This window comes from Lissotriton vulgaris, chromosome 4_1 (genome assembly GCF_964263255.1).
Source record: "Lissotriton vulgaris chromosome 4_1, aLisVul1.2, whole genome shotgun sequence".
Lineage (NCBI taxonomy): Eukaryota > Metazoa > Chordata > Amphibia > Caudata > Salamandridae > Lissotriton > Lissotriton vulgaris.
Window position 1 is genome coordinate 1207979188 of NC_141691.1, and position 23442 is coordinate 1208002629.

General features: G+C 42.2%; 1 protein-coding gene across 2 annotated transcripts in view; it reads right to left on the bottom strand.

Annotated features, from left to right (window-relative positions):
* Positions 1–23442, bottom strand: part of ZNF830 (zinc finger protein 830) — a 173040-nt gene that overhangs the window by 127911 nt on the left and 21687 nt on the right. Inside the window, exons 2-3 of one of the 2 annotated variants that reach the window (XM_086965418.1) lie at positions 16913–17012; positions 1828–1957 (exon numbers count right to left, since the gene is read on the bottom strand). In XM_086965418.1, the coding sequence (XP_086821544.1) occupies positions 1828–1957; positions 16913–17012 (230 nt within the window). The remainder of the gene's footprint in view (positions 1–1827; positions 1958–16912; positions 17013–23442) is intronic. The other variant, XM_086965419.1, reaches the window with a different exon arrangement.

A 23442-nucleotide genomic window follows, 5' to 3' on the forward strand; every position in this document is an offset into this window, starting at 1 on the left:
ACAGTACATGTAAAGGTGTGGTTGCCTCACAAATGACACCTAGATGTTCCTTATCCATGATTTATTGAGCCTCTTTTTCCTGTATCTTTAGTGGCGAAGAATTTTTTTGTACAGTTACCGGGCACTCTCTTTCAGACTGTTTGATGCAAAGATGGATCTCTCTAGCGAGACTCTAATCTAAGTGCAACTTAGATGCACTCCTGATGATGAATACTGAATATGCTATAAATGCTTTAAAACCTATGCATGTCAGCCTGGTGTTCTGATCTAATTTCAGACTAGTCTGGCCTGGAAAGAAAGGGGTGCATGTAAAAAAAAAAAAAAAAAGAATAAAGACGCTGACACTTTACAAAGCATACAGGGGCTGAAGTCTCGTTAGCAAACCTGATGCCACCTTAAAAGTCAGGGGCCCAAAGAAAGGGCATACACCACGGCAGATAAACTCTTTAGGTGCGATGCATCTTGAGACTGCACCTCTAGTAAATACTCCGAATAGAAGCTGCTAAGTTTTGCAGATGTATGTATCATCAGCTCCATCTTTGTTTGCCAGTGAGATGGTGATGCATTTTCTAGAGGGAAAAGAGCAGAATGTACAGAGTCGAAAAGTGTACATGCACAGAAGAAGGAGCGGGAAGATACCCATAAATGTGTAGTACGGCCTCCTTAAAGGCCTCAGCTTACTACAGTATCACCGATTGCAAGGGAAACTCAGGTGCATTGGATCAACCCTGGGATTGACTCCTCAACCAGTGCTCGGGAGCGAGATCAAGTGGCCTTCGCGACTTCTCTTTAGATAGAGAGTGGCGCGATGGGGGTAGGGTCCTGCCTCACCTGCTTGTGTTTCCACTTCGACTTGGACTTATCTGGTGACCTTGACCACAAAAGAAGACTGGTCGCAGATCAACCGCAAAAGTGGGAAAGAGTTGGCACCCTCGGATTAAAGCAGAAGCAGAACTTGGGTTGCTTCATTCGATGTTTGGCAATGTATAGCTTTGCTTCATGGACATGAATTGCCTTTGGGTGCAGGAAGGCACAACACTCACATGACCTGGCGTCATGACTTCCGTCACCACATCTGGTTATAACAATCACTGAATGGTTGGAACCCTTTAGTCTTAGGTGTGAACATCATTCCCTTACACACCAGAATTCCGTCTGACAAAGTTTGTCAAACCAACAAAAAACAGGGGAGAGTTCAAAGGCACAGAAAAAAGGAACTGGCGTCAGTCAGCGCACAGGAGTGGCTCTTATATCTGGCTCCGTTCCGTCACTTACGGGGCGGAGCAAAGTCATAGTTGAGCTGCACAGCACCACAAGGCAGCACACACGAGCACTAATATAAAATGTCCAATTCAGTTAACATTTTCCTTCAAAGTTAACCGGGGCAAAGTTGTTGAAATACAAAAATTGGGTTTCATATTGATTGGGCTGTCAGACACAACTACAAAGGCAAGACTACAACTCTGCAGAATATTTCCAGACAGGCTTCTTTTCCTCTTTACACTATTAATGTCCTTGCCAAAATTTCTACAGGTCAGAAGAAATCTTTCATTATAAGGAGAAATATCCATTCTAAGAATTCAAAGGCTCTATAAAGTCTCCAAATTTCAAAGCTTATTTATTTGCTCATCATTTCCCTAAAACGTGTATGCTCATAATTAGATCACTATTGAATCACATTCACAAATAAGTCCTAATGCGTTATTCTTCCAAAGGGGAACAGGAATATGGATTCCTTTTTTGAGCACTATGTATCTAGGCCAAAATAGTACACTCAAAGCTACTGGGAATAGAAAGAATAATAGAAAAAAGTTTAAATCACCTCACCTTTCACTTTTTTTACTTCCTGGTTTTCTGAGTCTGGTCCCTTTCGTTTAGCAGCCTGGGATGATGCTGTAGTGAATAAAGGAACTGGGCCAGGAACTGCTGGCTTAACACCCTTTAACTCTGCAACTTTCTGGACAAAAAAAGAAACATAAAAGTATCAAATTCCTTGCCTTGTGACGTAGACCAGGATCTTACGTCTAGCCGGATAAGTGGGATGCCTCATTTGGAACCCTCAACAAGTTGGAAGGCTTCATACAAGGATGATATGCTACATAGCCTTTTCACCAATGTTAATAAAATAATTGGGGAAAAACCAAAGTATCTTTTGTGGCTGTATTACAAAAAACATTACATCTTTAAGTGATTTTAATTTCAAGAATATATCTTTTCCCACAAAATGGTGACTCTCAGACATCCAACCTATAAATGATAAAGCAAAGGAAATTGGCTCACCAAGTTTCTGTTGCACCATGAAGAAATCCTATTAGATATTATTGCAGTATCTATCTAACTGCCCGTTCTTTGGAGCAGCATTAAACCTTACATAAATGAAAATGCCAAGAAAAAGAGTTTGATCCAACATTAGCTCACACAAATTCTGGACAGTGTAATGTACAGAAATGGTAATTAGGAGAAGCAGAACCATTTAGTTCTCAATATCTAAAATTATAGACAGCGACAGCTTTGTAAAAGTCACAATCCCAATGAGGCCCATAATTCCAATGGGGGAAATAGCTAAAGTCCTCTGTGTAGAGTGGCAAAAACAGCAGCTTGAAGTACTGTACTACCAAAAAGGTAGGTTATGTGAGAAGAACTAAGGTGCCCACTTTCACCGTTGCTGGTCTTTAGGTACCATCTCACACTCGTGCCTCACAGGGGTATTTTCAACGACTTTCACATAATTCTTCAAATAGAGAGCCTGTTCAACTCCACAAGCTTAGTCTATTGGAACAGCTGAATCCAGAGTGAATCCACTACTAAACATTAAAAATGTAAAATTTCTTCAAAAGGAAGCCATCAAATTGGATTCAGACAAAGGAACTAGTTTTGCCGCAACACACTCTTAAAAGCTGCACTCAAATCCCCTGTGCTCATCATTCTCAACTCATCTGCTCTAAAATGCACTGTACAGACTGCACCAGGTCAAACACTAAACAAGAGAACTCTTGCTCTCCATTCCAGTTGACTGTTTTATATCCAGGCCCTTTGCTCTGAGAAAGTTGCACACAGCTCATAAATCCTTTGCACACAGCCGGCTTTCAATTTAGGCACTTTCTGCTGGAACCCCTTGCATAGATTAGTTCCAAAACGCACTGTCTGGACTGCAGCAGGCCAGCCTTTCGATCAAGAGAAATGTTGTTACTTATTCCTGTTTAGTAGACCGTTCTACAATTAGATCTGTGCTTTGCAAAATTTGCACACTGTTGAAACTCTTCTGCATAAAGCCGGTCTTATTTTAAGCATGGTCTGCTGTTTTTTTTTTTTTTTAAACCTTTATTCAAAAAAGAAGGAGATACATGCGCAGGCCCACAACCATCATGGCCGGCCGCAAAAGCAAGCAATAAAACAGGAGAAACTGAAGCCAATCAGGAAACAGGATATATCAAGGTATACCAGATGCGGTTGTGGGGCTCGCAGACAGGATATGAGGTTTTCATTTTTAAATTTTAGAAAAAGAGTAGGGGCTGCAACAACAAGGACATCGCACCTCACAGGATAGGAGCACAAAGGAGACAATTGGGACTTACCCCAATTACAGTCGGAGATAGGCTGTAACCAAAGCGACTATGCAATCCGGGCAGCCACGGCGATAATACTGGACAGTAAACCACATTACAATAATCCATATTTCCAAAACTCACCCCAGAGAGCCTACCCCCCCAAGAACAGAAAAACAGAGGCTTGTCGAGAAGCCGAAAAAAGAAAAAAGAAAGATGCAAGACCAAGAGACAGCCAACCTACGAAAGAGGAAAGACCCCTCCCAAAGCCGGAAAAGAGCGATAGAGACCATAGAACAAAACAATTACAAACCCCCCCCACACCCGCCACCCTGCACCCCTGTAATGGCTACGGCCTAACCCACTAACAGCATGCCTGTCGCCCCGGAACTGCCCCACAGAAGGGAAAATATAAGAAGAAGTGGAGGAGGAGAAAATCAAACAAGCCCCCAGACTTCTGATACCCCCCCGCCGGCGGTGACCCCCCCATAGCACAATCATCATCAATAAAGCAAAAACAGTCAGCATTATCACGGGGAGGACAGTCACCAGAACCCCCCCCCCCCCCCCCCCCCCACCCTCCTACCCCCGGCCCGGTGAGGTACTCGGTGCAGTCCCGGCAAGAGTAAACGGAGCAACCCCAGGGAAATAGAAGTCAACCCTGCAAGCTTCACGAGGAGATCTATCGCCAAAGTCATAGCAGTTGCAAACCGAGGAAGCGTCTCAGAAGGTTCAAAGCAGTGGCAAGGAGCAAGAAAGCCTCAAAGTCAAAGTCAGCCCTGGCCAGTGCGAATCCGTTCCGGAGCACATCTCGACCAAGCCACATCCGACCAGAGGCAGTCAAAGCGTCCATGGCGGACCAGGGCAGTGAAGGTGGAGAAAAGGCCGGTCTCAAAATGGCGGCATCCGTTATACAGACGGGCCGGAACAAAGGAAAATGGCGATCCCCTTCGATGGGACCTTGAGACTCGGCAATGAAGAACAGGACATCCAACGACGACACACCATCGAAGAGGAGACGTAGAGGGAAGACCATGCACTGTAACAGATGAAGGGAAGGTAAGGCCGACTCTCAAAGGAGCAAAGTCGGGCTGCCGCTCGGGCCCCCGCAGATGGAGGGTCAAATCGCTCGTCTGGATCGCAGATTTCTGTGCAGGCGCTGCAGCATCCGTGGCCGGTCGTGAGCAGACATCATCCAGTTTCGCCGCCAGGGAGACACATGCGCCGGTGAATTGCGAGCGGAGCGCCCCAATCGCCGCCATTACGGATCTCAATGAATGTGCGCCATCCATCCCCTCCATCCCGGGGCTCAGAGGACGGAGGGGAACACAATCTCCGGCCCACATCGCCGGGCTCTGGGCACACATTTGGCGATCGCAACAAGGGCGCCCCGAACTGGCACACTCAGGACAGACACCGGCCGTGGGTGCAGCCCGTCAGCCCCCGGACCGGGAAACGGGGGTCAGGCACACAACCCACAGCCGCGGTGCAGGAGGATCCCAGCACGTCACAGTGTCTCTTCTCCGGCACCATCCATCAACAAGGACAAGAGTCAAGAGCAAAAAGAATTATTCAGACCCGGAAGACCGGCCACAATCGCGGTCCCACAGCCGATGTTGATGAGGTCCCTTCCGGGTGTTTCAAAAATCGAGGTCCCGGCGGCAGCCCGGGAGTAGGCCAAAAATAGGACACAACATAACTTCGTCGCTGAATATGGTAGGAAATCCGGGAAAGCACCGTTGGCATCAGGCAACCTTCATACATCCAGGCACAGGGCGTGGGTAGAGGATAAACGACAGGATAGTCGGGTCGCCGGCGGAGGTCGGCGGAGCCGGGAGCTTAGGTTCGCGGCGCAGCTCCTCCCCCTGTCTGCTGGTTTTAATCACTTCTAACAAGATCAATTTTCCTCTCTGTCCATTTGTTCAGCACTGTGTCTGAGTCCTGTGTTTTGTGCCATAGGTTCACTGCTTAATCCTATCTAGAAAGGTCTACCTTACTACGTGCTCTATGTGTTTCCCACCCTCTAGGAAAGCAAGACTTATCTGAATTTCCCCCATCGGTACCTAGCATTGTTTTTATCATATGGTTTTATCTAAATGCTAAACATTCCCATGTTTTTACTGTTTGTAAAGGTTTTTATTAACCATACAATAAAAATGACTTGACAGCTACATTCAGCACACAGCTTCAGTACATGGGCAGGCCATGGGCATATATTCAAAATCCAGAAATGTAACAAAATGCTTGACTTGGAGTTTGCGGAAGGGTACTTAGCCACAAAAAGATATTACGCGTGCCATAAGATATAGTGCACTTGTAAAAAGAGGAACGGAATATCCCTCACTTTTTTGATGAAGTAACCAATTTGCCAAACTCTAAATAAGGACATTATTCTTTACCCTATGACCTTTTTGTTTGCCAAGTTCTTTTCTGTATCATTAGGTAATATTTTATTCTGCACACTGCTGCTATCCTGGTTGAAGGATCAAAACACAAAATGGACATGTGAAGGGCACTGTTCAAGCAATTTATTTGCATCTCAAAAGAAATAATAGAAATTGTACGTTAATCAAAAGGATGCAATTACAAACAGAAATGATGCCATATCTACTGAGACATAGAGGACGAATGAGTACTTGTCATACAGATTTACAGGTTTTTGCTTAACTTTTGGTTCCTATTATTACGTTTCTTTTACTGTAACTCTTCCTTCAGCCGGTATGTACACATGTAAATATCATCCAGTTAAAGGTCATTCTATGTTGTTGTTGTGATTTTGTGCAATACCTCGTTTTTGGAACTGCTTTACGTGAGTCGCAGCACGGGATGCCGCGAGAGAAAGCGGTAAGCAGGAGCCGCGCGGAGATGCTATCCTGCCTGGTGGAGCAGGCACTGGGTGCTGGCTGGCCCCCGCGGTCCGTCGGACACGTTTTTTTTCCTGGACTTTTCTTGGAGGGGTGACAAAGTCAGAGGAGGAGGCGGCAGTAGTTTGCACAAGCCCGCAATCACCACCAGGCCAAGGACTGGCCATAGCGGGCACCGAGCAATCCCCCGGTGCACCGCACGGGTGGGGGCCGGTTTTTGGCCCCTGGGGGTCATTTTTGTTACCGGCCCGTTTTTGCAGGATAGCTGCAAAATCGGACCTGTACCAAAATCCTCAGAAAACCGGCCCCTGCAAAGAGCTCGGCGGTACCTCCAACCCCCTCCTAGTGGGGGAGGGCGGCCGAGCACTTTGCAAGGGCCGGTTTTGGTTCCCAGTCCGGCAATGCCCCAGGCTCAGGAGAGCACACCCAGGACATTGCGGTGGGTCCGAAGGTTAGAGCTGCACGAGCTGAGCTGGGGGAATTGTGCAGCGCCGGCTCCGGCTTGCCTGGGAGCTGTCTCCGCCCGGTTTTTTGCCCAGTCAGCACCCCCCTCCCTCCTGTATACCTACTACATTAAACTACTACGATTACATTCTAGCACCCCACTGCGCCCAATAGCGAGGGTGAATATTTGAATCACCCTTGTGCAAAAAAAAAAAGAATTTGCATTATAAAAAGCAGAGTATCTAGCTGCGTATCAACCACCACAAAGCACCACAGTAACTGGGAAAATAGCTCCTCTGGATCCAGTTGATTTTTGACCAGCCTCGTCCCATCCCCGCTGCTTTGTCTGAACCAGGGGGAGAGACGTGTAGTAAGTGTGGTATACTACGCTCCATTATAACCCCGTTGTGTGGCCAAGTGGGTTGAATCAGGCAAATTGGTTTTCCGTTCCATCTTAATCTTCCCATTATTCGTCAGTATTGTACTTCAACCACCTTACCACTTTGCCTGACAGACTCTCTCTGGTCCCCAAAAATTTCAAAAACGAAATTAATCTGTGGGAATGCCATCCAGGTGCTTGAATTCAGGGCACGCAAATACAAATGTACTGGTAGGTTTGCCCACAGGATTGTCAGGGCCACCAGTATCACCAGCCAGTTATTCCCCAGACCATCTCTGTCCCCTGAAGCTCCGAAAAACTATTAGGCGAAGGAAAAACCGGGGGCACCTTTCATATTTGAAAACATATCCATCGGTGATGTCAATGTTCAAAAACGGTGGAAGGAGCTTCCCACAAGGTAATGTGGCAAAGGACAGGGTCCAGGAGGTGGCCACCTGCGTAACACAGGAGAACGAGGAGGGCGTTCATCCCATTCTCCCAAAGCTTAAAGTGGCCTCTTTTTCCTGTTTAAATATTCGCCGTCAGAATACAGGCGAAATACCTTGGTTGTCTTTATCAACATAGTCTTGAGGTGGAAATGCTTTAGGGGTTTGAGTGGAAGATATCGAGATGAAATCTGACTTATCTGAGTGTAGAGCTGAGGTTTCTCCTGCTGAGAACCATGACGGAAAAGAATTGTCAACAATGTCCACGTTGCCAGGGCTGGTATCCCCTCGAGAGAGAAAGCAACGACCTTCAAGGTCGGAGGGGGAAGAAGAAGAATAGGATTAGACGTATCCCTAAATGGAAACCAAAAAAAATAGGTTCCCCACCGAACTTGAGGAACCAGATAGCCCATTTTATCCTGGAATCTAGTAAAGGGTAGGAAAAACTAATTGTAGCTTGACTCGTTATTGGAACACAACCCAAAAATAATTTGTCTTCAGGAAACTTGGAACTGTGGGGATTTTCATTTAGAGAATTTCTTTGTATATTGTTGTGCAGCAAAGCCCTACTTAAAAGGGCACACTAGTGGTGGCTTAGCCATTCTACTTAGCTGTACCATAAAATGGACTACGTGTTGTATGGGAGTGAAGTTGAGGATAGGTAAAGATAAACTAGGGAAAACTGTTTCCCTTTTCCTGGTAAATGTGTATATCACTCCAGGGAGAGCATCCAACTCACTGGTCGATTCCATTTCTTCCTATGCGTAAAGGATAAGTAGCTCTGAAAAGTGCTCCTAGATTATGATGGTGGATGACTTCAAAGCTAATATTTCCAATGGTTCTGTCATGTCTTTTTCAAACCCTGAGTCGGAGGAAGTATGGCCCATTCCAAATCTTTATTGGTCGACCATTTAAGGGCATGTCATTTTTGCATAATCAGAGAATGTTTGACCTTGTGGTGTTGAATGGCAGATTTCCAGAGGACTCTCCTGCCTCTTATACTTACCGGGGTCCATACGGTCATTCACTAATTGATGACATGGTGGTGTCTTACCAATTTATCTGTGTATCTACGCAAGTCAAGGTACTACCAACAATCATGAGTGATCATGGGGTTTTGGCTGTGGATGTTAGTATGGAATTTGAGGGGCACAAACAGTGGAATCATAGGGATGAAAATATTGTATTGAATCGCAGTACCGGCGCACTTTTTGGTCAAATAATTTGCTCCCAAGTTTTAAGAGAGTATTCCAAAATGTGGCCTCTATTCAGATACAAGAATCTCCCATTGCCAGGTTTGAGAGAATCCTGGCTGCAATCAGATCTGTGGAAGTAAAAAGCAAGTTGCCAGTTCTGCACCTCCAGTAGTTAAATCATGGGAGATTAAAACACTAAATCAGGAAATTAATGCCTTAATTAGAGAATAGTTCAGGCAGTCCTCAATATCCAGGCAAAGGGAAATTAATAGACTAAAACAGGTACGGAAAAGGAAAGTGGTATCTGAACGTAGAAGGGTGGAAGACGCAAACTGGGTCAAATTACAATAGGTCGCACAGTCCGGTGACACCAGGAAACATTGGGCACTAATAGCCAAATTTTGTGATGAGAGAGATAAGGCAAAATCCATTCTGAGGTCAGATGAATAATGGTCTATATATATTTCCCCCCTGTATTCTTTAAATTCCTCAGTCGGACGGAATCTTGAGGTTGTCTCTACCTATTCTGTGGGGAGTGATTATGGAGCCCCGAAACAGTAGACGCACAAGATTGGGATACATTTGAGAAAGTAGAGGGACAGATTTGAGGCAAATCTGTAATATGAATATCGCCGTTTCTATCGCAGTGAGTCGGCTAGAATTTGGTTTAAGCTCCATCAACGTGCTCTCTATGGCTGCTTGCTTAAGATGGAGCAACGCATTAGCAATTAGCTCTGAGAATGCATTACGGGTAGCATTGTGTTAGGAAATGTTTATCATCATGAAAGGAAAAAGTGCTCTTTTTAGGAATCATCACCAAAAAAAACTGTTTGGCCTAGAGATTGACAGTGTGGCGGTGCTTCGTAAATGTTCGGACAATAACAATTTAAAAAACAATCTATGGTGTAGCTTGTAAAACAGATATTTTATTGTGCGCAAAGAATAGTACTCATGATTGTATAGCAGGGAGAAGTATCTGTACAAAACCTCCACCGTATGTTCTAAGGAATCTCCATCATGGAGTACGTAGAGCTACTTTGTTGCTTAGGCTGAATTTACTCCCTTTAAGAATTGTAACAGGAGCTTGGGAGGGCCTTTCTAAACAGGAATGACTGTTCTATTCGTTTGTCCCACCTTGCAACCTTTACGCCGTAGATACTCAAGAATTTATTTTTCTAAAGTATAACATCGCCACAGCAGAAGAGACCCGTAACGGTCTGCTGGCCCCCCCTTCTGACCTAGTTGGTTTTAAAAATCTTAGCTTTTTTAAACAACTCTTAAATATATTTTAGAACAGGGTTGGTTTATTACGAATGTTTCTGCGTACTTGCACTTTTTCCACTCAGTATGCTGCTCGTTATCGAGTATTGCATTCTGAAATTGTAATTCTTTGTTTTATTATGAGTTTTAATTCCCACGCATTGTTTATGCTGCTAACTATGGTATATCTCACCTTGAATTGTAAAACCCTGTTTTTATTCTGAAGTTTTTAATAACTATGTACTTTCATTACGCTGCTGGTTATTGAGTACTATATCTTGAATTGTCAAATCCCCGCTTTTTTAGTATATGCCCTACAGTAAAAGTTTAAGTTTAAAGTTCCTTTAAGTATCCACGGTGGTAATCTGATTTGTTATGGATCTATTTACTTGAAACTTGATAGGTCCCTGGAGTGGTTTCTTAAGAATATGTCTTTTCCTCTGTTTTTATATGACATGATGAATGCTGTATCGTAAAAATTAAGAACATTTTTCTTTTATAGGAGGATTATGCCGATTTTGGATGTATATTTGTTATTTAATGTGGAACTCTTCGCAGTTCCAAAATATAATACAATAAACTACCTAAACTAACCTAGTTTTTTTAATAGGTTTTCTCATCTTCTCATTAATGTTTTTGATATTCCATAAAGGGAGATGTGTTTTAGGGGAAGAAGAAGAAATAATCATGCATCTCTTGAAATGCAGTGGGATATTCACCACTGTGCCAATTAAAACATTAAATGTCCTTATTAACCCTCAAATAAATGAAATCAGTTATTTACTTACCTTTATTCACATACTTAAGGAACTGCAACTAGTTTTGCATTTTTAAACATTTTGAAGGTACATAGATAGGATTGAAGGACTTTTCAACCCCTTAGTTTCTTGTGTTTGCATGAATCGATAAAATGTTGCTCAGACGGGGCGTGGTTTGGTGCCAATCAAGATGAAATTTTGCTGAGTGAGCAACTGCAAGTTTCAGAATTTAATCCCATATACCCTGTACTAAAATCCCCCATCCAGTTCTCCCAAGTGTCAAGCTACGTGTCAGAGGTTTAGGCACCGTGGAACAGAGGCCAAATGGCAATGGGATAAATCGGAGCAACTAGAAATTTAAGATTTAAGATGTCGAACAACGCCAGGCAAAATGGCCGGCTCCCACTGGCATCCATCAGACTAGTGGGCCCCGCAGTGTTCAAAGATATAAAGAGGTACTGAGCAAGTGGGGCTTATGGTGAGAAGCTGCAGTTGCACCGGACACGGAATCCATGATCTGTGGATGCGTGGCAGAGAAAGCTTAAGAGCGGCACCTAAAGAGGATGTGAGCACCTACCTTGGGCGGAAGATGGGCTTTGCTGTATGCAGTCACCACGGCCCCATGAAGGAGCTGTGTTTGTAACTGCCTGGGTGCACCTGGCTACTACTCAAGCTCCAATTGTGTGCAGACAAGTGAGCATCCCTAGGCAATTAGAAGATTCAAAGTATAAGGAGAGACACAGAGCGAATTTGCTGTAGTAGGGTCTCTGCAAGGTGAGGCCTCGCTCTGGGTGACAGTCACTGGACAAAGGTGGTGTCCCTCTGGGACAAGACAAACCCTGCTGGCTGGTGGGTGCCCTGGATGCCTCTCTGGGCTCTAGAGAGGGACAAGGCTGGATTTAAACTAAACTTTAATAGGGCGCTGGGTAGGCTAAAACAGATGCAGCTGAGGAGCTGAATCCAGTCCTCTGAGGCAAGCAGTGGTGCGAGTTAATTTTTCAACCCAGGATACCCGAAAAAAGCTTCCCTGTGGAAAGAGCCCACAGGGCCCAAGTGGTCCTTTCCGACCTGGGCAGCAGCCAAGGAAAATAATAGCCAGAGTTTTTAACTAAAGGGACCAGGATGCAATCCTATAGGCGGACAAGGTTCCAAGAGACCTAAAATTTGAGAGCGTATCCATATGCATATTTCCCGATTATACCCTGGCAGTCCAAAAACAGGTCAGGCGACTCCTCTGGGAGAAAGAGGTCAAGTATATGATGCTGTCAAGCTAAACTGCAGATCATGGCTAGGGAAAAAATTCTGAGCATTTCAAACACCAGAGGAGGTATATGATTGGCTGGAGAGTTGTAGCCATTTTGTACATCAAATATCTGTGAAACCAGGGCCTCATGCAGAATGTCGATGGGTCCTGAGCAGAGACAGTAGGTTTCTGAGCTTGAAGGTGCAACACCTGACCCACAGGGAACCCACAAGTGCCAAGAGATGAGCATGGCAATTAGAAATACCACTGGGAGAGGACACGGATCTAACCTGAACTAGGGCGATGTTGGCCTGTGGACCATTTTGAGACATCTGGAGAAGGCATGGCGCTTTACTGATGAGGAATAGATATAGTTGCCCAAATATTGATGCACAGGAGTACAGATGGAGCTGGGAGCTGCACACTCACCAGTTAAACAGTTTACAGAGGTGTGGTCTGGTATATATATGGAGACAGCGTAAACCCAAGGTGGCCCAAGTATTCTACTCATCTGGTCCCCATGTGTCCTACTCCAGATTGGATTATATATTTACACAAGAGGCCCACATGGATAGGTTTCGGAAAGCTAGGTATTTAGCATGGGAAATCTCTGATCGCTTGCCAATTGTTGAACTAGATGAGAGAAGGTGGACTGCCTACATGCCTTGATGCTGATTATCTGCCCATCTCCTAAGTACGTATAAAGCGATAAGGGAGGAAGCATCTCTATCTAAGAAGCAAGGAATGCCATAATTGCGGTGATACGCAAAGAGGTCAAGCTAGCCAAGCTATGTTCACTGTATAGGCCAAATTCTCTTTTAAATGTTCAATTCAAGCTGCTAATGGAAGATTTTAGCACTCCAGCTGGCCAATGTCATGGGTGGGCTAGTGCACCCGGACCAGTCTGGTTTTGTCCCAGGCCGCAGCACAGGACTGAATCTCAGGCATCTATACTGTTGTAATGCAAATATGGAATCAAGGGGGGCCCGGTGGCTCTGGGCTCATTGGCCGCCCGACGCCTTTGACTCCTAAAAGTGGCAGTTCAAGCTCCTGTTGCTTTTATTCCAGCATTCCTAGGGTATATTAGGCTGCTCTACCGCAGCCCTCTTGGTTTTGTAACAGTAAATGGGGAGTTCTCACAGCTTTTTCCCATGAATTAATTATTTAATGAATGAGGGAATAATATAAATGTGTATAGTGCAAAACGGCTGCTCTGAAAAGGAGTTTCCTGGTGCTGGGTGAAAAGTAAAACACCGTAAAAGAGCAGCCATAAGAAGGACCAACCATCATTAGGTCTCTCTGAAGAGGCGAGTCTTAAGGAGGATCTTGAGTTCACTGGGGTAGCACCACTAAAGTAGTCTGGACTTTTTAATCTTGCAGGTTGTGATTGGCTGAACATAGGGCTCTGCGAGAAAGATTTCTTTTGATTTTGTAGCAGATGTATACAGGGCCTTTCAGTTGGGTAGCCCGGAAGGTTAATGTCAAGGATGTGAATTCTATTCTTTGCTTGACAGGGTGCCAATGGAGACTTTTTAGGCTGTTATGAGTAGATTGCTTTTTGCGAATATTTAGCACAGGTCTTGTTGAAGTCAGTTTAGGAATATTTTGGGAGAACCCACAAGCAACACATTGGCATAGTCAAGTATCCAAGTGAGAATTGCATAAATGATTATTTTTCAATTGTGCTCTGGCAAAAAATTGAGTCTACCATAAGGGTTTCAAAAGAGAGAAACAGACTCCTGTGGTGGTATTTTCAAAAGGCCTGAAGGTGAGGGCACTGTTTCGCTGGACCCCAACGTTCTTTGCCCTGGTGGAAGGGGCCTTGGGAGGGAGGAGGTTGAAGAGTTCCATTGCTGAAGACCACAGGTGGTTCAGATCCATGTTCTGGGTAATCAGGCATGGATGTCCTCTCTAGGCACATATTTGCCTGGGGATTGCCCGAGTTTGTGAGATGGATGAGGAAGGTCCCTCTAGTGAGAGAACTGAAAGTTGGTTATGTCTGGGAGGATATAATGCTCTGCATGGAGAATGTTCTGTTTTACTGTTCGGAATCGGAGTCTTCAATCAACAGAGCCAAGCAAACCATGCATATTTTTGGGAGGCACAGCTGTTTCAGAATAAACTAGACTAACTCAGTGATCTACTCCTTGACAAATTGGAATCCAGGGCACCGATATGGGGGCAACTACAACTCAGCAGGGATGAATTTCTGTACTAAAGTATCCATCTTAAAAGAGACCCAGAGCTATTCTTAAAACGCAATTTGCACCCCATTCTACAAAGATTCAGGGAGGGCATTAGCTGCTGGAGATCGCTCCCACTCACTGGACAGGGTGGCCATGCTTATAAATACCATAATTCCCAAAATTGTTTGCACCCTGCAGAATATTCCACACAGAAAAGACCACTGAGGTTTTTCGATCAGTCAAGGGTGCAATTCGCTGCCTACTTTGGAATTACTGTGCACCAAGAATTGTGCTGTCAAAATTGCCAGGAAGGGTATATCACGGGGGAAAAGGCCCTCTGGATATCAGAATATATTACTTGGCTGCACCGCAGGTGATGATTAATGACTGTGCCTTTGCCCCAACAGGAGAGCAGTCCATTACACATAACAGCCGATGTATGGGTGATCATAAATATCCAAATATTATATACAATAAAAAGCCACAGGGGGATCAAGGGTTGAGACTAATTGTGTAATAAGCAACCTTGACAGGAGAAACCCTGCTCTGGCATTCCCAGCAGCAGTGGGAAACAAGCAAACCAAAGGGGTTTGGTCGATGGGACACAATCAGAATAACTAAACTGGGGAATGTTTGAGGGTTCTACGGCCCTCACAAAATTTGGGGAGCTCGATTAAGAATAGGAGTTGTTGAGAGAGATGTATTTCGTTACCTGGGCCTCTAACATGTCCTACACACAGACGTGCCAAAAACACTCCGATTGCGAAGTGCAACTCTCTAGAAGATACAATATTGGCAGAGCCCCTCTCACGAAGGGGACTCGCGCTAAACTATTGGAAAATACCTAACAATGTACCAGATTTGCTCCACATCTCAGGAACACCTGGACATGAGGCCTGGAAGGCCTCTCTGGCAACTACTGGGAGGTCACAATGCAGGGATCAAAGGAGGTTTCTATTAGAGCTGGCTTTTTTGGTGTCCTTGATGATGTTACATAGATTATTAAATGAGGATACAGTTGGTTGATTTTGGTCCAGCGGCAACAAATGAGTATCTATGGGGATGTGGCTGAGCGAGTCCTGTTCTGCACATAAATTGGGACTGTCCAGGAATCAGAGGGTATTGGGCGAGGGCATTACAGGCCCTGTCAGAAGTCTCATCTCACCCTGGAAAGAAATTGTGTATCTGTGGTATGTGAGGGGAGGAGACTGCAACACTGTAACAGTAGTTGTTCTGCACAGATGGAATTATTGTGGCTAAGCGCCATCTAGGAAGGTTGTGGGGTCGTCCAGTCTTCCACTGTTTAAGCATTAGTGCGAGCAATTTGTGCATCCAGGCCAAATGGTTGGTATATGAAGGACGGCATTGCCCCCAAAGGTTTGAACAAATCAGGAGCATTTGGTCAGAAGCATTGGGGATGTTCTTGACCAGCCAGCCTTCTAGGGAAGACTTCTTATACCTCTAGATTCTAGAAGGACATTGGCCACATGCAAAAGACAGTTATTAATTTCATTACTTGGAAAAAAAGACAGAACGACTTAATGCTGGATTGGGTTGCCGGCGGATGGAGTTCCAGATGCACTAAGATTATATGTACTATTTTAAATGTTGTAAGCGATGCACTTTACGAGGTTTATAATGAAAATATTTTTAAAAAATGTAAAAGGGTCTCAGGCATTTTGGAATCTTTATATACGAAGTGTTAAGGAGTAAACAGCAGTTAATAGCAAATGCTGGCAAAATATAAGTTGGGTAAGTAGCAAAAGCAGATCTGTACACAGACTGCAAAAAGCCACAATGTGCATTTGCTATACATTTCAAACCAACTCAGTCACAATAATAGTTCCTGCCTAACGGTTAATATTTACTGTAAGCAGACAAAGCAAGAGACTTGATAATTTGCAAATTCTCAGTTAAATAAACACAACTGAACATCTCATCGTAGTCAGACTATCAATAAACGCATCAGTCATGGGGTACTCCAAGTTCAGAAACAGTGCACAGTTTGGTTCCGCCATAAAGGTAGCAGCTCCACTGACTCAGAGATAGCATGAGCACAAGATCTACAAGCCCCTTTTGCTACAACGGGGGACACTACGCAAATGGAGTTTGTGTGGCAAATAAACAGGAGGCTCAGAGGCTGGTGTACAATTAAAAGAAGGAGCAATTTGCACTATTAAAAGGAAACTACTTCTGCTCACTTGCTTACCCCACAAGTTTGTATGCAACTCCAAAATGCAAAGGAAGATGAAAGAAGTAACACAGAGCATTGAAATACTTTATCTCATGGTGCCCTGCTGCTGCACAGCAACAACAAATAAAGATAGAAACCAAGAGCATTATCACACCTAAAACTTGGACACAGAGTAACCCAGAAGACAGACCTGCATGAGCCAAGCTACAATCAAGCATGGTTTGGGAGCAAGCAGCACCGCCCTTGTACAGTTGCTTTCAGGCTATGCTCGAGAGTGATTTACACAGACAGCTTAACCCAGTCCCAGACATCAGAGCTCCTTTTTACATTGCACATTCAATCAGATCTTCTGTAATTAACAATATGTAGGAAAACCCAAAGACTGGGGGAACCTTACCTCTTTATGCTGTTTTCCAAGTATATGTGCTTGCCACAGCAATTCACTTTTTACTGGCACATTACAGAGGGTGCAAGAGAGGTGATCCAAGCTGTTGTATGTAGAGATAGTGTGGTTAAGGAAATAGTGCAACACTACTGATTACATTTAAAGTGATTTTTTTAAACAGTCATGAGACCAAAGTACCCGCATCTTTTCAATAATATGCCAAGAGATAGATTTGTCTAAGTACTACTACTATATGCTATCTTAAATTTTGGTAAATTGGATTCTGGAAAAAAAATGTGTTATGGTGCAATAAGATAGCAATAATAGAGGAAAAGGTAGATGATATTCACAGAAGATTTAACAGAAGCAGAATGACAGTTATCGCTAACCCATCAAAACAAACGCTAGACACTAACCATCCTTATACTGAGAACTGAATTAAGGTGTTATTTTAACAAGTTAGGAGCAATCAGTCTTTGCAGAGCAAAAGGAATTCTTTAAGCATGGAATCGGCGAACTTTCGAGATCTATTCACTTGGATAATTTCTCTGCCTCTCCTGCATCAAGATAGCTCCCACATTGAACTATGTGGCACCCGGCTCTTATTGCTTGTTGTATTAATGTCTCACTCTTAATTATTCACTTTTTACTGTGTTATGATTCTCTCCTATGATCAAAGCTTGCTTACTTTTTTTTTAACCACCAGTGAAATATTTAATAACAAAATTGAAACCTTCTCTTTTTGCATGTCCTATTTCCAGCATTTTTCTGTAGTTTCTCAATATCTTTAATTTCACTTTGTTGATTTTTTTCCACTCTGTACACTTTTTTCCACTTATTTTTGTGTAAATACTAAATGCATGTACATTCTAAACAGAGCATTTGTAACATTTCCTGTGTCAAACGTTAGCATTCTGAACACAGCAAGCACTCTGAAATTAGTGGGTGTAGCAGTAATTAATTTAATATGTGGTCATGCGAGAGTTAGGTTTTAAGTGGCACATGAATTTTCCAACTCAAATTAAGAATCATAAAGACCCAAAGCTAGTTAGTGACTGAGCAGTACCAGTGATCTTACTAGGTCAGGAGTATTATGCATTTAGGTGAACCTAACTTAAGAGTTTCACTGCTTTTATGCTGTTCAAATAGATGTTTGTACACGTTTTTACCAATCCGAGTGCAAATCTTTCTATTTAATGCCTCAACTTTAAGCAAGTGAGGACCTTGGCTCCTCGAACAGTAACCAAATATTAGTAGCCAAAGTCCAACAGCAAAGTTATAGCAAGAGGACATTGGCGTCATTAATATTCCTCACAAAGTGCACTCTCGGTTCCGTTTGATCCATTTTTTTTAATCTTCACATATTGCATATAACAAATGTCTCACAAAAAACGGTAGCTTATTGCTACCTTTAAAATCCCTACATTGACCCTACTACCCTTACCTACAACTTCGTAGAAAGTATTTGAGTAATTAGTAACTATACAGACACTACATCATCAAAATAGATATATATCAACCTTTAATCTAAGCCTAAACTTTCCCTTTATCCTATTCCTATGCCCAATCCTACTCCATACCCTTACTCTACACTTTAAACTAACTCAGACAGTCAATGGCGTTTTAACTTAGTCTAGAATGTTGAGATGAAAGAGTGAAAGTAGGGGTAAATATCAACGTAATTGCGTCTGTGTAATTTTACATTGATAAAGATGAGCCGGTTAGAAAAATGTTCAGAACAAACCCCAAAAAATATTTTACATTCAAATGTAAGAGATATGATATTCTGGATTTGAATCCTAAAAGTTAGGGACAAAACATATACATAAGAGTAGAACATTAACCCAGTTTTCATACTTAAAAAACACTAAATCCTGAACGTAATTGAGACATACAGTCTAAGGTCAGGCATTCCTGAATACCGTTTTAAACAAAAAGCATTTTTTTTAAAGTCTGTTGCTAGAATGTTACCGAAGCCTCAAAGGGTTAATATATGCAAAGGAGTTACTGGGGATCCTATTTCACCAGATTGAGTATGAGGGTAGGAGGGCTTGAGGTTTAACGATCCACCAGCATCCCCTGGAGCGGAGTTCGATTTGGCATTTTAACGTACTTCTACTGTTTCTTCTAATCTGTCATCATAGAGGTGTATTATATAAATGCTTGTAGCATATCACCACCCCAGATACATAAAAGAGAGGTCAACCATGCAAAATTAGAATATTTTTTAAGTTTAAAAGTGAACCATTTTGAATAGCAGCTATGTATGGCACTCAGGCAATCCCAAGTAAATAAAGGAACACAACTCACAGCCTCAATTATTTTCTGAAAAAACAAATTCTGAACTCACAAAATAAAGAAGCAAAACCAAAATGTACAAATCCGGGCCTAAAAACAAATCATTGAACTGTCACTGCAGGTCGAGTAACTTCAATAATCTACTTGAAAAATATTTTAATCTACAGTCGTCTTTTTCTGCATTTTCACAAATGAGTGCACATTCAAATATGTGAGCAGCATTTCTGCTGTACAACACAAAACTCTTATGTTTGATTAAATAGACTAAACATTTGCTCCATGTGTAATAATAATGTAGCCCACATATTGGGTATACATGATCCCTGACTTGCCTCTCAGTTTACTAATGCATTGCCGTCAGAGCAGGGACAGGAGTGTTTCTCAGTTTATGTTTGTAAACTCACTTTTAATAAATATATTATGAAGGCAAGATGTGGTAGGGCAGTCATTTAGATAGCAAATTTCCAAGAAATAGCGAAAAACCTTCCCATTACCGTGCATCTTTACTGATAAAACCTACCTTGCATCTTTACTGATAAAACTATAGTGTATTAACAATAATCTGTGAAAATTGTGTTTCAGAAAACACACTTATAATTTGCACAATACCAAGTAAAGTGTTCAGATTTCTTTTTCATCCAATTAATTTTTTTTTGCTTCACATAGAAGTACAGAAAGTGGACTTTCACAACTACTGAAATATATTTTGAAATGCTTGTACAGTGGACTTACTAGCTACTTAAATGTGGGTTAGGATAAAACTGATACCCTACAGCAGAGGTCATCAATCTATGGGGCGCAACCCCCAGGGGGCTCTTGGAGGCCTGGGAAGGGGGTCGCACATTCCCCAGCTTCACTTGTGCCTGCAATCCAAAACGTTTGCTTTCTTTTTGGATAAAGACAGCAGTCCTGAGATGGCTAGTTTAAATCTTTATCAGGTAAAATTCAATCAATTGAGTCTATACTCTTGTAAAAGGTTTTCTTGAAGGGTGCCGGCTTGCCTAAGTGAAATGCAATTATACTTATCAGTTAATCTGCAAGTGTAAAGGGTGCTTGGGAGCTGGTTCTGGCTTTAATTGATCAAATCACTCCAAGCTTTGTGATGACAAAGCTTTGTTTTTTTGAGTGGTAGCGCAAAGAGTTAACTGAGCTGTGAGGTGTGTGCCTTAATTGTAACTGCATTTACACAGCCTTTAGTACCCCTAAAGGTGTGTTGAAGGGACAGTTATGTAAAAAAGAAAATTGCATTACATATGCTCTGCTATTACTTAAATCTACATTTTGGAAGCACCATTTTATTGTAAAACTATTTACAGCACCATCTTACACTGTGTGTAATGCAAGTATAAAGTAAGGACTTGCATATTTACAGTGCTTTCTATCATAGGCTGTGACCTCGTAGTACTAAAAGTACACACATCACTATTCTCTACTGTACCAATCAAGTTTTAATTGTGTCTCTCTCTGGTTACATGCAAAAAACACAAAGAGTCCCTAGTTGGTGGGGGTATATACCCTACAGCGTAGACTGACCCAACCAAAAGGCTCTAAGGGTAGCTACGTTGTCAAGGACAAGATAGTCTTTAGCATAACATACACATAATTTACAAATAATTTACGAATACAGGCTAACAGTCAGTATAGGAACTATGAGCGACAAACGACCATAGATAAGAACCCATTACCCAAAGGCACTTTCCCATGCAGTGGGTGTAGCAACTGTAAGGATATCATTAAAGGCACAGAAATAAAAATAAACAGCACAAATCACAAATTTGCAGATTTTTACAACTGTAGGTCAAAAAATCTCATTTACCTCATTCAGTGTCCCTGTAATCTGACCTATGTAGGGGAAACATCTAGGGAAGTAAGAATTAGACTAAATGAACATAGGTCAGCAATAAGAACTAAAAAAAGCAACGCACCCTTGGTAGACCATTGGTTACTGGCCAAACACACAAACCAAGATCTTAAGTGGTGTGTTCTTGAATCCATAAAAATGAATACAAGGGGTGGTGATGTGAACACTAAGCGGAAAAAACGTGAACAGTTTTATATGTCGACTCTTTGGTTTTTTAATATATGTTTGAATGTATAATTGTTTTATGAATGCGAATTTAAACTGTATTGCTTTTAATAAATTGTTTTTTACACTGGTAAAGATTATAGTTTCCTAATTAATGTGGTGCTTTGTAGACAGGGTTCCTATACTGACTGTTAGCCTGTATTCGTAAATTATTTGTAAATTATGTGTATGTTATGCTAAAGACTATCTTGTCCTTGACAACGTAGCTACCCTTAGAGCCTTTTGGTTGGGTCAGTCTATGCTGTAGGGTATATACCCCCACCAACTAGGGACTCTGTGTTTTTTTGCATATTGGTTTACCCAGTCCCGCACTGGTCTTTGGGTACCTCCCTCATTGTGTTGTTCTCTCTGGTTACACACAGACCTCTTGCCGTGCATTAACTAATAGAGGTGTCATAATGTACTACAGTGCATTTCCCACTGAGTAACAATTTTTTTTAATTTTATTTTTCATTTATGCTGCTCATTATTTTATATGTAGATACCGGATAATGAAAGGCCTAAAAAAAAGTAAATAATGAAATATTTTGGGGCTTATTTATGAGAGGCTTTTATCGACTGAGCATTACTTTTTTGATGATCAGGCAGCGCAAGCGTCTCAACCATACCTATGAGGCGATGCAGAGTCAAACTGCATGGCTTTGCATGGTCTCATAGATTTGGAGTAAGACATAGCAGTGCAAGCCACTGCGTTGCCTTACTCTACGCCAAGGAGGTGTTCCATAGGCTTTGCTTTGGGTTCCCACGCAACACCTGTGGATTTTAATGCTGCCCCATATTTACAAAATCATGTAAACCTAGGGCAGCTCCAAAAACAAACGCCTCCCCCAGCGGAGGTGTAACGAGGAGAAATATTTTTATTTCTCCTCATTTTTTCCTCTTTCCATGTGTGCTGCAATCTGCAGCTCACATCAAAAGAGGAAAACGCCTCTCAGATTGTTTTTTTGAAGGAAGGTGCTACTTCCTGTACAAATTATTTGAACAATACAAGGGAACCCAGGGCGCAATAAGCTAAGGACCTTGGGTAGGTACTTATTTTCACAAACAGTGGTCCTTAGACGAGAGAAGGAATGTTCAGGGAATAAATATAGACTAAATAGAACTATATTGCTATGAAATGTCCAGCCGGACAGTTTAATATCTTGATAAAAATAATACAAAGGGAATAAGACACAAAGTGTGATGGACGTGGGATTTAAGGTAAAAAAATGCACTAAATGCATAGTTGACATAAATTGTGCATGCATATGTGTATAATGTGGATTATCTGTTTATGATTTATGATATTCAGATGCCCCGATTTTGCGTACTATTTTTCCCCCTGTTTGTGTCCCTCCAGTGTGTTAGTCAGACATCGGCTGGTGTCCCACGTCCATCACACTTTGTGTCTTATTCCCTTTGTATTATTTTTATCGAGATATTAAACTGTCCGGCTGGACATTTCATAACAATATGGTTCTATTTAGACTATATTTATTCCCTGAACATTCCTTCTCTCGTCTAAGGACCACTGTTTGTGAAAATAACTTCCTGTACAAAGACAATCCTGACTCGCCATAACGAGTTTGGCGAGTAGGTTTTATTAGATCTAAATTAGAGTAATTCATGGTGAAAATAATGTTTAGGGGGTGAGAATATGCAATCCCATAATTCAGTTTAGATGCACATCGTTTACTAAGAAAATTAACTGTGCTCAATCAATAAATAACTTTTTGGGTTTTCTATAGTAAAAAACAAACTACGATAACATCAGAAAACACCGGGAAAAAAAATCATCTTTTCATAAATGTCACAGAATACTAAATGGTCTACCTTAAAAAGTTACACATCATACTTAATAAAACAATCATTAAAAAGATCTGCTGCCCAAGTTAAAAACCTTCAAGTTAGAAGTAAAAAGCCTCATACCCATAGCAAACTCATAATGTATGTTTAAAAAAATGTTAATACCAGAGCACAAATTTCTATGGAGTGCAAATGTTGTTAAAAAAACCTGGGCAGGCAAATCATAAACATGTTACCAGACCTATTAGTTTAGTGACTTAATTAATCTATTCAACTTAACTGTAATGTACTTGACCAGTAAACTGGTCTACAATTGTGTGATCCTAGGCAAATACTTTATTTTATAGAGCTGCCTTGTTTCTTTATTGTCAAA